General features: G+C 44.4%; 1 protein-coding gene across 2 annotated transcripts in view; it reads right to left on the reverse strand.

Annotated features, from left to right (window-relative positions):
• urb1 (URB1 ribosome biogenesis homolog) overlaps positions 1 to 9,240 on the reverse strand; it is a 127,334-nt gene extending 118,094 nt beyond the window's left edge. Inside the window, exons 1-2 of one of the 2 annotated variants that reach the window (XM_043701201.2) lie at positions 8,966 to 9,240; positions 699 to 838 (exon numbers count right to left, since the gene is read on the reverse strand). In XM_043701201.2, the coding sequence (XP_043557136.2) occupies positions 699 to 838; positions 8,966 to 9,098 (273 nt within the window). In that variant the 5' untranslated portion in view covers positions 9,099 to 9,240. The remainder of the gene's footprint in view (positions 1 to 698; positions 839 to 8,965) is intronic. The other variant, XM_043701199.2, reaches the window with a different exon arrangement.
• Positions 9,241 to 16,002: the final 6,762 nt, after the last annotated feature.

Raw genomic sequence — 16,002 nt, forward strand, 5'->3', positions numbered from 1 at the left:
ACACACCAGAAAGTCACCTGTGATTAAATAGTTCTTCAGTGGCATGGTGGCTCAGTGGTTAGCACGGCTGCCTTGGCTCGATTCTGGGTGACTACCTATGTGGAGTTTGCACATTCTCTCAATGTCTGCGTGGGTTTCCTCCAAGTGCTCCGGTTTCTTCCCACAGTCCAAAGATTTACAGATTAGGTGGATTGGCCATGCTAAATTGCCCATAGTGTCCAAGGATGTGCAGGCTAGGTGGGTTAACCATGGGAAATATGGGGTATGGGTGTAGGTCTGGGTGGGATCCTCTTCTGAAGGTTAGTGTGTACTCAATGGGCTGAACGGCCTGAATGCCCTGCAGGGATTCTATTCTATTTCTATTTATGACGACAATGGCCCCAGCCTCATATAAGCAGGCAAACTCTCCAACCCAATACATTGTTGGGAAAATGCCTGGGTGGCTAGAAAGCTGAACAGGGGAGACCTGACATGCTCACCTCTTTTACCCACCCTATTTTATTACATTTCTCCACTCACTGCTCCCCCCACCCCCAAAATCCATAACTGACTGTTGCATATTTTTCATAATTCAAGGGAGGACAGCATGAATATTTCACATGCTCAAACTTTGCTAGTGACAAGACTGAAAAGAGTAAATAAATTTGATTGCAGCAAATAAAACATTACTTTTCACATTGAACATCAACTGCATTCACCTCAGTTTCTGGTCGTCCCCCTCCATCAAGAAGCTTGAAGATTTCTGTACATTCAGCCGAAATCTTAATGTACCCATTTACAACATCATACAATTCAGGACACGGCAATTTCTTGGCTATAGCAATAAAGATTGTTAAGCCTGCAAGAAACATAAATGGAGTTTCAGTGTAACAATCTATCGCACAAGTACAGTGTTCATAATGAAATACAAAAATCACAACTAAAAAGAAATAGTGGTGGAATTACAAGTCTTCTGGGTGTCAATTCTTCCTTTATGGTGTTCACAAAGGCTTATGTTTCAGATCCAGACTCCTTTTGGTTTTGCTCAGATACTGATAAGCCAATTATCTATTTATAGTACATACTAAAGCAGAAATTACTGGAGAAACTCAGCAGATGCAGCAGCATCTGTAGAGGGAAAATAGAGCTAATACTGAGTCCAGTGAGCTTTCTTCAGAACTAAACACTGGTTTTGAAAAATTAACTCTGTTTTCTCTCTACAGATGTTGCCAGAACCAGCTGAGTTTGTCCAGCAATTTCTGTTTTTGTATGTTTTAGATCTCTAGCATCTGCAGTTCTTTGCTTTATGTCTATTTATATTATTTGTTATTAGTTTCAGACAGTGATCTTCCCATTACAGCTGGCACACTGATCATATCACGGATGGAGGAGTTTATAGAGGTCACTATAAAATTTTCATTCCAACTAAATAATATTGACCTGACAAAGTAAAAGTGATTTCTTCAAATAATTGTTCACTTTGTATTTCCTCTTTCTCAATAACTGATTTGGATAAGAATTTAGGAGGCATGATTATTAAGTTTGCAGATGACACCAAAATTGGTGATATAGTGGACAGTGAAGAATGTTGCCTAAAATTACAAAGGGATCTTGATCAATTAGGCCAATGGGCTGAGGAGTGGCAGATAGAGTTTAATTTGCATAAATGCTAGATAATGCATTTTGGACTTATACGGTTAATGGTAGGGCCCTGGATAGTGTTGTCGAACAGAGACACGTAGGAATTCAGGTACACATTTCTTTGAAAGTTGCGTCACAGGAAAACAGGTGGCTAAAAAGGCATTTAGCATGTTTGCCTTAATTGCTCAGACCATTGAGTATAGGAGTTGGATTTCATGTTGAGGTTGTACAGGACGTCAATGACGCCAGTTTTGGAGCACTGTGTACAGTTCTGGTCATCCTACTATCGGAAGGATATTATTAAATGGCAAGGTTTCAGAAAAGATCTACCAAGATGTTCAAACTGCCTTCCCTAATCAAAATATTTCTGCCACATTCTATGATTCTGCGTCAAGGCCATATTTCAGCCTGACCCATGATTCTTCTGCAAGAACTATCACTGAGTCAATTTTGAATCCAACTTGCCAACTGACCATGAATTCCATGTGTTTTAACCTTTTGGACCAATTTATCATGAAGGAGCTTGTCAAATGCTTTAGTATAGCCCATGTAAATAACATCCACTGCCCTCATCAATCATTTTTGGCACTTGCTTAAAAAACTCAATCAAGTATGTGAAACAAAACCTCCCCTGCATAAAGCCAAACTGATTATCCCTGATAAGTCCATTCTTCTCCAAATGCAAGTAAATTTTGCCTCTAAGAATCTTCTTCAATAATTTCCCTACCATTAATGTGAGGCTCAAAGGCCTATGATTTTCTGGGTTATCCCAGTTGCCTTTCTTGAGCAAAGGAAGGACATTAGCTATTCTCCAGTCTTCGGAGATCCTTCCTCTGGCTAAAAAATATACAAAGATCTGTGTCAATGTCTCAGCAATCTCCTCTCTTGCCTCCAACAGGCCCTGAGGACTTATATACTTTAATGTTTTTCAAAGACATCCAACACATCCTCCTCCTTGATAGTAAAACGCCTCAGAGTTTCGACGAGTCCCTTTCTAAATTTACTATCATCCACTCATGGAATACAGGGAGAACTAGCCATTTGGATACAGAACTGGCTCAAAAAGTAGGAGACAGAGACTGGAGGCCTATGACCAGTAGAGTGCCACAAGGATCGGTGCTGGGTGCACTACTTTTCATCATTTATATAAATGATTTGGATGTGAGCGTAAGAAGTATAGTTCGTAAGTTTGCAGATGACACCAAAATTGGAGGTGTAGTGGACAGCGAAGAAGGTTACCTCAGATTACAATGGGCTGAGAAGTGGCAGATGGAGTTTAATTTAGGTAAATGCGAGGTGCTGCATTTTGGGAAAGCAAATCTTGGCAGGACTTAGACACTTAATGGTAAGGTCCTAGGGAGTGTTGCTGAACAAAGAGACCTTGGAGTGCAGGTTCATAGCTCCTTGAAAGTGGAGTCGCAGGTAGATAGCAAAGTGAAGAAGGCATCTTCCACCTCTTTTAAATCCCTCTCTATCATGTCTGAAACATCCAAACTCTGGAGCCAGGTTTTGTCCTTCCCTCAATCAAGTTTCTGTAATGGCTACATCGCAGTCCCATGTACTTGTTATACTTGTTGCATTAAATATTTCAGACACTTCAGACCTCTAATGTCCATTAACCTGGCCCTGCCTGTTCTTTCTTATAGTACTTGACTTAGCCCCTCTCTTCTCTTCAAGCACTCCATTTGCTGACCTACTGCTCTACAAAGATAGGTGGAGGGGCAGGTAGTATTGAGCAGGTGGGGAGGCTACAGAAAGATTTAGACAGGTTAGGAGAGTAGGCAAAGAAGTGGCAGATGAAATACAATGTGGGAAAGTGCGATATCATGCACTTTGGTAGGAAGAATAGAGGCATGGACTATTTTTTAAATGAGGAGAAAATTCAGAAATCTGAGGTGCATGTGATCTTGGAAATCCTAGCCCGGGTTTTTCTTACAGTAAACTTGCAGGTTGAATTGGTAGTTCGGAAGGCAAGTTCAATGTTGTCATTCATCTCAAAAGGACTAGAATATAAAAGCAGGCATGTACTTTTGAGGTTCTTAAAAGCCCTAGTCAGACCACATTTAGAGTTTTGAGAGCAATTTTGGGCCCCATACCTCAGGAAAGTTGTACTGGCCTTGGAGAGGGTCCAGAGGAGGTTCATGAGAATGATCCCAGTAATTAAAGGCTTAACATATGAAAAACTGATATCTGGTCGGCATGGACAAGTTGGACCGAAGGGTCTGTTTCCATGCTGTACATCTCTATGACTCTACTTGATGGAGTTTAGAAGGATGAGGGGGATCTGATTGAAACTTACAGAATAATGAATGGTCTGGACACTGTGGACATTGAGAAGATGTTTCCATTGGCAGAGAGACAAGGACCAGATGGCACAGTAAAGGGAAGACCCTTGAGAATGCATAGAAACATCTTTAGCCAGAGAGTGGTGAGAGTGTGGAATTCATTGCCACAGAAGGCTGTGGAGGCCAGGTCATTGAGTATAGTTAAAACAGAGATAGTCATAGTCATAGAGATATACAGCACAGAAAGAGACTCCTTGGTCTCACTCGTCCATGCTGACCAGATGTCCCAACTAATCTAATCCCATTTGTCAGCACTTGGCCCATATCCATCTAAACATTTCCTGTTTTTATACCCATCCAGATGCCTTTTAAAATGTTGTAATCGTCCCAGCCGCCACCACTTCCTCTGGTAGCTCATTCCATACACGCATGTGAAAAGATTGCCCCATAGGTCCCTTTCAAATCTTTCCCTCTCTCACCCTAAACCTACACCCTCTAGTTCTGGACTCCCCCACTCCATTCTTTCCACCAAACCAGTAGATAAAGGAGAAGCCATTGTCATTCAGAATAGAACAGATTACTGCAAGGAAGTGTACTGACAACTGAACAACCAGGAACACTACAGGCAACTACCGGCTGATCCAACCAAAGAACACACCCGTGAATTAAGCACATTAATCAGGACTTTGGATCCAGTCCTTCAGAGTTCCCTACACGTCCACATCCGACCTACTTCTCGCGTAGGCGCTTTCTACTGCCTTCCAAAGATACACAAAGCCTACAGACCAGGACGTCCCATCGTATCAGGCAATGGGACCCCATGTGTGAAACTCTCCAGCTATGGTGAAGGCACCTTGAAACCTATTGCACAGGGGATCCCCAGCTTCTGTCACGACACTAAGGATTTCTTACAGAAACTCAGTATCCACAGACCAATCGAACCAGGAACATTCCTCGTCACAATGGATGTTTCAGCACTCTACACCAGCAGCCCCCATAATGATGGCATCGCGACAACAGCCTCAGTACTCAGCACCAACAACTACCAATCTCCAAACACCAGCCTACAATTCATCCGCTTTATCCTCGATCTCAACGTCTTCACCTTTGACAACCAGTTCTTCATCCAGACACATGGAACAGCCATGGGGACCAAATTTGCACCTCAATATGGCAACATCTTCATGCACAGGTTCGAACAATATGTCTTCTCTACGCAGGATCTCCAACCAACATTATACACCAGGTACATTGATGACATTTTCTTCCTCTAGACCCATGGCGAGGAGTCACTGATAAAACTACACAGTGATATCAACAAGTTTCATCCTACTATCAAACTCACCATAGACTACTCTTGACTATCTGTCTCATTCTTGGACACATGCGTCTCCATCAAGGACGGACACCTCAGCACCACACTACCGCAAACCCACAGACAACCTCACAATACTACACTTCTCCAGCTTCCACCCAAAACATATTAAAACAGCCATCCCCTATGGACAAGCCATATGCGTACACCGGATCTGCACAGATGAGGAGGAACGTGACAGGCACCTGGAAGTACTCATGAACGCCCTCATTAGAAAGGGTATGATGCTCAACTCATCGACCACCAGTTCCGACGTGCCACAGCAAGGAATTGTAATGACCTCCTCAGGAGACACCTTCCACCCCGACCTCAAATTCACCTGGACAGTCTCAGATTCCTCCCTCCCCTTCCTCGACCTTTCTATTTCTATCTCAGGCGACCGAATCAACACGGACATCTACTACAAACCGACCGACTCCCACAGCTACCTGGACTACACCTCCTCCCATCCTGCCCCCTGTAAAAACGCCATCCCATTCTCCCAATTCCTTCGACTCCGCCGCATCTGCTCCCAGGAGGACCAGTTCCAAAAACGCACATCCCAGATGGCCTCCTTCTTCAAGGACCGCAATTTCCCCCACGACGTGGTCGACGATGCCCTCCACCGCATCTCTTCCACTTCCCGATCCTCCGCCCTTGAACCCCGCCCCTCCAACCGCCACCAGGACAGAACCCCACTGGTCCTCACCTACCACCCCACTAACCTCCATGTACAGCGCATCATCCGCCGTCATTTTCGCCACCTCCAAACGGACCCCACCACCAAGGATATATTTCCCTCCCCTCCCCTATCAGCATTCCGTAAAGACCACTCCCTCCGTGACTCCCTTGTCAGATCCACACCCCCCACCAACCCAACCTCCACTCCCGGCACCTTCCCCTGCAACCGCAGGAGGTGCAAGACTTGCGCCCACACCTCCCCCCTCACCTCCCTCCAAGGCCCCAAAGGAAACTTCCATATCCGCCACAGATTCACCTGTACCTCCACACATATCATCTATTGCATCCTTTGCACCCGATGTGGCCTCCTCTATATTGGGGAGACAGGCCGCCTACTTGCGGAGCGTTTCAGAGAACACCTCTGGGACACCCGGACCAACCAACCCAACCACCCTGTAGCTCAACATTTCAATTCCCCCTCCCACTCCACCAAGGATATGCAGGTCTTTGGACTCCTCCATCGTCAGACCACAGCGAAACGACGGTTGGAGGAAGAACGCCTCATCTTCCGGCTAGGAACCCTCCAACCACAAGGGATGAACTCAGATTTCACCAGTTTCCTCATTTCCCCTCCCCCCAGCCTGTCTCAGTCAAATCCATCAAATTCAGCACCGCCTTCCTAACCTGCAATCTTCTTCCCGACCTCTCCGCCCCCACCCCAGTCTGACCTATCACCCTCACCTTGACCTCTTTCCACCTATCACATTTCCGACACCCCTCCCCCAAGTCCCTCCTCCCTATCTTTTATCTTAGCCTGCTGGACCAACTTTCCTCATTCCTGAAGAAGGGCTAATGCCTGAAACGTTGATTCTCCTGTTCCCTAGATGCTGCCTGACCTGCTGCGTTTTTCCAGCAACACATTTCCATCTCTGATCTCCAGCATCTGCAGACCTCACTTTCTCCTCCTCAGGAGACAGACATGTGCTGCAACCAACAGTGTACTATTCGTTGTTCAGTACTTCCCAGGAGCTGAAAAACCACGCCAAGTTCTTTGTGACCTGCAATACATTATCAATGAGGATTAGCACCTCACCAAGACCTTGCCCACACTTCCACTGCTTGCCTTTAAACAACCGCCAAACCTCAAACAGATCATTGTTCATAGCAAGCTGCCCGGCTTTCAGGACAACTCCATTAAACCCTGTCATGGTAAGCGCTGCAAGACTTGTCAGAGTGTGGACATGGATGCCACCATTATACGTGGGGACACCTCCCACCATGTATATGGCAGGTACTCATGTGACTTAGCCAATATTATCTACCTTATACGTTGCAGGCAAGGATGCCCAGAGGCATGGTACATTGGAGAAACCGAGCAAAGGCGACGGCAACGGATGAATGTGCACCGCACAACAATCAACAGACAGGAGGGTTCTCTCCCAGTTGGGGAACACTTCAGCGGTCCAGGACATTCAACGTCGGACCTTCGGGTGACCATTCTCCAAGGCGGACTTCAAGCCAGGCAGCAGCGAAGTGGCTGAGCAGAGGCTGATAGCTAAGTTCCATACCCATAGGGAGGGCCTCAACTGGGACCTTGGGTTCATGTCACACTACAGGTGACCACCATTGCACTATACACACACAGACACTCCTACCTACCTGCACACACACACATCCTCTCAGAGACTGAGACACTCTACACTCACGCACACACATATACACTCTCTCTCACAAACACTCACAAACCCCAGACACACACACTCCCACACTCTCACATGCACCCCCTCAGAGACTTAAGACACTCACATACACTCTCTCTCACATTCACAATCCCCCAACCCAGACACGCATATATTTTGTGGGGTGAATTTGTACTTGCAGAGTTATATTGTACTTTGCTCAAAAACTGCATGAATTCATGTAAAACTCTGTTATCTCACTTTTTAGGTTAGAATCAATCTAGACATCATGGCATAGACAGAGAACACAGGGGGCTAACACCTTCAACATATTATCTAGCTAACACCAATTGTTACAGTTAACCTGAGAATGCAACTTTTAAACAAAAGTTTTGTGATTTACACATTAAAGAAGTGAAACTATCATGGTATTCGAACAGATGAAAGACTCAACAGACAATCAAGGTATTTTTCAATGTATAATTTCAGTTATATCAGACTGTAAATCTTTGCTATAAATTCTGTGCCTTACAATTGTGTCCTCCACAACTACTTGATGAAGGACCGGCGCTCCGAAAGCTAGTGCTTCCAATTAAACCTGTTGGACTATAACCTGGTGTTGTGTGATTTTTATATTTGTACACCCCTGTCCAACACCACCATCTCCAAATTGAGATTCTGTTGATATAAGATCTGATTGATATATTCAATATCATGAGAGTTCTGGAGAGAGCAAGTAGAAAGAAAGTGTTCCTTCTTATAAAAAAATCTAGAATGGGAGGGTATAGATACAAAGTACAATAATTAGTTAAAAAACAAAATATTCTCTCCCATACCTTTCCACCTCTTGGAAGGTACAATTCAGCAGTGTGATAGAATACTTCCCACTTGTATATATGGTGCAGCTCCAATAACACTCAAGTAACTTGACATCATCCAGGACAAAGACCATTTTATTGGCAACCCACCCACCACTTTCAGTATTAACTCCCTCCATCATGAACACTGCACACTGACAACAGAGTATAGTTCTACATGATACATTGCAGTAACTCGTCAAGACTGCTAACTGATAATCTCAGCCATGTAGAAGGACAGGGCAGCAGATACATATGATTACCATGATCTTTCCACAATGCGAGTGTTGACAAATTGCTGAATATCAATATCAATATCAATACTTCACCATGTATATTGTATAAATGAATAATGACAGAGAAAGAATGAAACATTTTAGGAATACCCAAAATAGCAAGTGTTTCACTTTTGCAGTGGCTTGTGAGATATAAATTCTCATCACTTAGACTGAGGAAAGGTTTGATTATTCGCCACAGCCCAGTACTCACCTTTCTGCACTGTCTCAGGGCTTTGTAACATGCTTTTAAACTGAGTCCCTGTGAACTCCATGGCCGGTGTCTTGGCAGTTTCACTCTCATCCGCAGCTGCCTCGGAGTCACTTCTCTTCCGTTTCTTCGCCATCTTTGTATTTTTTTCAAATATGATGATGATAAAAGCAGCCTTTCTACCTTCTCATCAGACATTTAACATAACTCCACATGGCAGTTCCATGAGCGGAAGTGTCCGTCGCCGTTTACATTCCGGTTGAAGAACAGCTTTCCCTCCGTGACGTTCCTCTTGGGGCTGAACGGAAAGAAAACACAAACACCAGTCAACACTGCGCTCTTTGTAATAAATCCTTCTAAAGTACATTTCATTCAATTTACCTTAATATTCATTGTATCAAATATCGCTGAATAGTAAACACAATTGCATTCTTTAGATGATGTGGAGGTGCTAGTGTTCCACTGGGATGGACAAAGTTAAAAATCACACAACACCAGGTTATAGTCCAACAGGTTTATTTGGAAACACTAGCTTTCGGAGCGCTGCTTCTTCATCAGGTGGTTGTGGAGCAGGATCATAAGACACAGAATTTATAGCAAAAGATGCTTTAGAGTAGAGTTACTGTTTATGTTGAAAAATGTGTTGCTGGAAAATGCAGCAGGTCAGGCAGCATCAAAGGAGCCGGAGAATCGACGTTTCGGGCATAAGCCCTTCTTCAGGCACCTTGGATGCTGCCTGACCTGCTGCGCTTTTCCAGCAACACATTTTTCAGCTCTGATCTCCAGCATCTGCAGTCCTCACTTTCTCCTTACTCTTTATGTTGACAATCCCAGTTCTAATTGAAAGACCCTTATCAGAAATATTCACTGTAAAGGAACTATCGTTGCACTATTTTCAGAAATCATTGAACACAATGTTTCATTCATTTATGGGACGTGGGTGTCGCTGAGTGGGCAGCATTTGTTGCCCATCGTTAGTTCCCTTGAGAAAGTAGTGATGAGTTACACAAACCCCCGCAGTCCATTTGTGTGGATCCACAATGTCTTTCGGGAGGGAATTCCAGGATTTTGACCCAGCCACAGTGTAGGAATGGTGATATATTTCCCAATCAGAATAGTGAGTAGCTTGGAGGGGGACTTTCAGGTGGTGGTGTTCCCATCTACCTACTAAACTTGTCCTTCTAGGCTCATAGAATCTCTGCAGTGCAGATAGAGGCCAATCGACCCATCGATCTATACTGACCCTCCGAAGAGGATCCCACTGCTGCTACTGAGTGTCAGTGATGGACGCACTGGATCTTGCCCCACTAGATTCTTGATGAAGGAGCAGTGCTCCAAATAAATCTGTTGAACTATAACCCTGGTGCTGTGTGATTTTTAACTTTGCCAATCAAGTCAATGCACCTGAAGCATTTCACTCAATATACAGTACTCATCAAATACATAAGCAAGCACAAACAGTGTAAGTTAAATGCATAACTAGACAGTTATGAAGAGAAAGCACTTTGTTTTACAAAAGGAACACATTAGATTTCAATACCAATTGTCGCTAATGGGTGACGCATGCGCGAACTCGCATCTGCTGGAATCGCATGAGCAACCGCGCAACCAAACGCATGCGCACTTTATTTCTTAACTTCGTCTGGTGTGGCCGAGAGAACCGGACAGGTGGAAGGGTCGCGCCAGGCCTTTCCCAGGGTGACCGCGGGGTTCCAAGCCGTTCCCAGGGTAACCGCGGGGTTTGGGGGGTGCTCCAGGCCGTTCCCAGGGTAACCGCGGGGTTTGGGGGGCGCTCCAGGCCGTTCCCAGGGTAACCGCGGGGAGTGCTCCAGGCCGTTGCCAGAGCAACCGCTGACCTTGTGCCTGGGCTGACCGGTCCCTTTTCGGCTGAAGCGGGATGGCCTGGTCTCTCCTTGACGGGTTTGTCCTGGTCCTGATTGCACGGCAGTGGGACCCCGGGGGGAGGCGGGGTGATGTGTTTCTCAGTCTGGGATGGGGTTAGGGAGTAACCGTCTCGGTGTTGATCTCAGTGAAGTCCTGGCCGTCTCTTGGTTGGTTCGGATCTCACCCAGTCTGCTTCAGTCAGGAAGGATTCATCCATTATTAGTGCTTCATTTTGATAGGAGAGGAAGGTGGTGTGAGAGCACTTCCTTACCTGCTTAAGATAGCGCCGGCTCACTGCAAGAACAGATGTAGTGACTTTCTTTGGGCAGTCAAAATGCTATCAACAAGATATTTCCAGTTAAAATCCAGTGAGGAATCAAACCTCAACAATGGGATAGTCTCTCAGTGGAAAATAGAAATGGCAGCCAGATCGTGGGCACGAAGAATGAATCTTATGTTAAGTGGGCATTTGTCAAAATTTAAAAGAATTCTGAAAAGGGACTCTCTAGTCAAGGGCACAGACAGGATACTCTGCAGCCGTGAGTGTGAATCTCGGATAATATGTTGCCTCCCTGGTGCCAGAATCAAGGACATCTCAAAACAGTTGAAGTATACTGTCAAAGGGAACAGGAAGAATTTGGAAATTGTTGTACATGTTAGGAAGAATGACATAGCTGGGAAAGAGTTAAGGCTTTGCAGAGTGAATATAGGAGGTTAGGTAGAGGGTTAAAAAGCCAAACCTCAAATCTCTGGTTTACTCCTGGTGCCGTGCCCTAGTGAGAGTAGGAATAAAACGATAGGGCAGATAAATGAACAGCTGAAGAGATGGTGCAATGAATCAGATTTTTAAATTTTTAGATCATTGGGATCTCCTCTGGGGCAGAAAAGATCTGTTCAAAAGGAATGGGTTTCATCTGAATTGGAAAGGGACCAATATTCTGGTGGTAAGATTTGATAGGACTATTTCTGTAGTCTTTAAACTAGTGGTGAGGATGGGGGTTCCTAAGTAGCAGTGAAATAGAAGGGCATATGAGTATATAAAAAAGAGCAAGTTAATTAGAAAAGACAGACGAGAAAGTTAGTGAATGAGGTAACTTAAAATAATTAGACTGCATTTATTTCAATGTAAGGGGTCTTGCAGGTAAGGCTGATGAACTAAAGACATGTATGGCGACATGGGAATGGGACAACATTACAGAAGCTTGGCTGAGGGAAGGACAGGACTTGGCAGCTCACTGTTGCAGATTTTAGATGGTATAGGACGGATACAAAGGTAGGCAAGAGTGAAGGGGCAGTGGCATTTTGATTAAGGAAAACATTACTACTGAAGTTGTGGAAGAAATTGCAGGGTACCTAGCCGAAATATTTGTATCATCTATAATGCGGATGAAGTACTGGAGGGGGGCTAATGTTGAGCCTTTGTTTAAGGAATGCTGTAAGGAGAGCCCTTGAAACTACAGACATGAGAGTCTGGCATACAGGTAAAAGTCTGTAAAAAGGTTCTATGTAGTAGACTAATTAGTAAAGTTAGTTCACATGGGATTCAGGGCGATCTTGATAATTAGATGCAAAATTAACTTGATGGTTGGAGTCAGTAGTGGTGGAAGGTTGTTTCTCAGACTGGAGGCCTGTGACCAGCAGTGTTCTACGCGGATCAGCACGTGTCCTGATGAAGGGCTTATGCCCAAAATGTTGATTCTCCTGCTCCTCTGATGCTACCTGACCTACTGTGCTTTTCCAGCACCACACATTTAACTGCAGATGGAGTTTAATTTGGGTAAATGCAAGGTATTGCGTTTTGGTAAAAGAAACAAGTGCAGTACTTGTACAATTGATGGTAGTACTTTGGGTAATGTTGTATAACAGATCTACAGGTTCAGGTACAAAATTCTTTAAAATTTGCGTCTCATGTAGACAGGCTTGTTAAGAAGTTGTCTTGCACGCTTGCTTTCATTGCTCAGACCTTTTGAGTATAGGAGTTGGCATGGCATGTTGAGGTTGTAACAGGACATTGGTGAGGCCTCTTCTGGATTACTGTGTATGTTTGCCCTGCTATAGGAAGGATATTATTAAATTGGAGAGGGTACAGAAAAAAATTAAGAGGATGTTGCTGGGAATGGGAGATTTAGTTATAAAGATAGGCTGTACCATTTTTCACTGGAGTGTAGGAGGTTGTTGGTTATCCTTATAAGGATTTATAAAATCGTGAGGGGCATAAATAAGGTGAAAGGTTTTTCCCCTGGGTGGTGAGTTCAAAACTAGGCGGCATATTTTTAAAGTAAGAGGAGAAAGTTTTGAAAAGGACAAGGCAAAATTTTTTTAGAGTGGTTTGTTTATGGAATGAACTGCCAGAGGAAGTGGTAGATATAGGTATAGTTACAACATTAGTGGGTGGCACGGTGGCACAGTGGTTAGCACTGCTGCCTCACGGCGCCAGAGACCCAGATTCAATTTCCACCTTGGGCGACTGTCTGTGTGGAGTTTGCACATTCTCCCCGTGTCTGCGTGGGTTTCCTCTGGGTGCTCCGGTTTCCTCCCACAGTCCAAAGGATGTGCAGGTTAGGTGAATTGGCCATGCTAAATTGCCCCTAGTGTTAGGTGTAGGGGAATGAGTCTGGGTGAGTTGCTCTTTGGAGAGTCGGTATGGACTTGTTGGGCCAAAGGGCCTGTTTCCACACTGTAAGTAATCTAGATTTTTAGATTACTTAGATTTTTTTTTTAGATTACTTACAGTGTGGAAACAGGCCCTTTGGCCCAACAAGTCCACACCGACCCGCCGAAGCGTAACCCACCCATACCCCTACATTTACCCCTTTACCTAACACTACAGGCAATTTAGCACGGCCAATTCACCTGACTTGCACATCTTTGGACTGTGGGAGGAAACCGGAGTCCCCGGAGGAAACCCACGCAGACACGGGGAGAACGTGCAAACTCCACACAGTCAGTCGCCGGAGGCGGGAATTGAACCCGGATCTCTGGCGCTGCGAGGCAGCAGTGCTAACCACTGTGCCACCGTGCCGCCCACAATCAAATCAAATCAAATCAAATCAAATCAAATCAAATCAAATCATTTAAAAGACGTTTGGAAAAGTACATGAATAGGAAAGGCACGGAGTAGTTTGGGCCAAACACCGGCAAGTGGGATTCTTTGGTTTGGGAGCCTGGTCAGCCAGGGGTCTGTTTCTGTGCTGTATGACTCCATGACAACATACCTCTCTCTATTTGTTCTTCAGATTGGGCAAGAATGCATATTGAATCATTACTTTCATTAGTCAAGGCTTTGAGTACAAGAGAAAGGAAGTTATGGATTTGTACATAATGTTAAGACGTAGCTGGAATACTATGTCCAGTTCCAGTCACCAAGTTATAGGATGATGTGATTGCATTGGAGGGGATGCAGAGGAGATTCACCAGGAAGCTGCCTGGCCTGGAGCAATTCTGAAATGAAGAGATATTAGGTAGGCTGGGGTTGTTTTTTTTTTTGTGGCAGTGAAGGCCCAGGGTGAATCTTGCTAATGTGTACAAAATTGAGGGGCATTGATAAGGAAAACACTTTGAACCATTATGATAAGGGTCAATAAGTAGAGGGCACAGGTTTAAGTTAAGGTACAGCAGATTTAAGGGAGTGTAAGGAAAGAGGGTGATTGGTATCTGAAACTCATTGCCTAAACATTTGGTGGAGATGGAAACCCTCAAGATATTGAAAAAGACATAGATGAAAACTTGAAATGCCATTGCTTACAGACCATGGGCCAAGTGCTGGAAATGGGATGTGAATAGATAGATGCTTGATGATGAGTGTTGTCACAGTGGGCTGAAGACCCTTCTGTGCTGTAAAGCTCTGACTCTACTGGTCAGAATAGCCTCAGCTGCAGTCTTTTAAGCAGGTTAGGTTCAGTTCTCACATTACCACCTTTATCTAGACCATGTGGCAGGTGAAAAGCTGGAGACTTTCCTCTTGATTTGTCTTTTTAGAATCGGTCTTTGTTCAGGAATGGTCAATAGAATCAGTCCAGCCTTCTTCCTGGGCTGCGTTTGATATCCTAAGTGTTGCCACTTTGGACAGGATTTTTGAGACTGGATCATGAAATATGTGGATTTGTGCTATTGAATAATCTAAAATCCAACTTTGTGGTGCAGTGGTAATATCCCCATCTCTGGACGAAGAGGCCCAGGTTCCAGTCCCACCTGCTCCAGGGATGTGTAATAGCATCTCTGAACAGTTCAATTAGAAAATATCTAAAATTCAACACTATTGATAATGGAGAAAAATGGCATTTCACAGGTAGTTAAAACAATGGATCCTGCTGCAAAGAAGGATGATTCTAAAGCTTAGTTAAAGAGGTGGGTTGAAGGAAATTCTTTAAAAGAAGACAAGAAGGTGGTCGAGTTTAGAGAGGAAATTCCGAGCAGAGATCTAGATGGCTGAAGGCATAAGTGTCATTGGTGGGATATGATTGGTACACAAGGAAGCAGAATCAGACAAAATCAGTCTGGACAAGTTGCATTCTTATTATTACTCACACACATTATCTTTATTTTTAATTCATTCATTGGCATTACTGACAGTGCCAGCATTTATTGTCCATCCCCTTGAAGGTAGTGGTGAGCTGACGTTTTGAATTGACACTGCTACACTGCCATGAGGGAGTATCAAATATCCCCATCCTCAATCATGTTGGAGCCCTGCACATCTGTGCAAAAGATCAGGCTGAAGCATTCACAACAATTTTCAATCAGAAGTGCCCAGTGGATGATCCATCTCAGCTTCTTCCAAGAGATCCCAGCACCTTAGATGCCAGTCATCAGCCAGTTCAATTAACTCTGCGTGAATCATGAAACAGCTGGAGGTACTGGAAACAGCAGTGACTATGGGACTAACTATATTCTGGCAATAGTGCTGATGATTTGTGCTCCAGCACTTTCTGCATCTGTACTCAAACTGATCTGATACAATTACAAAGCTAGCATCTGCCTGACTTTGTGGAAAATTGCCTAAATTAGGCCTGAACAGAAAAAGCAGGACAAATCCAACCTAGCCAATTACTGGGCAATCATAAAATCCAGGCAGTGCAGAAGCTAGCCATTTGGCCTACCGAGTGTGCACTGACCCTCCAAATACCATCCCAAACAGACCCAAAGGACCCTCAGCA

This window comes from Chiloscyllium plagiosum, unplaced genomic scaffold (assembly GCF_037043375.1).
Source record: "Chiloscyllium plagiosum isolate Xiang-an unplaced genomic scaffold, Cpla_swu_hap1 HiC_scaffold_12, whole genome shotgun sequence".
Taxonomy (NCBI): Eukaryota; Metazoa; Chordata; class Chondrichthyes; order Orectolobiformes; family Hemiscylliidae; genus Chiloscyllium; species Chiloscyllium plagiosum.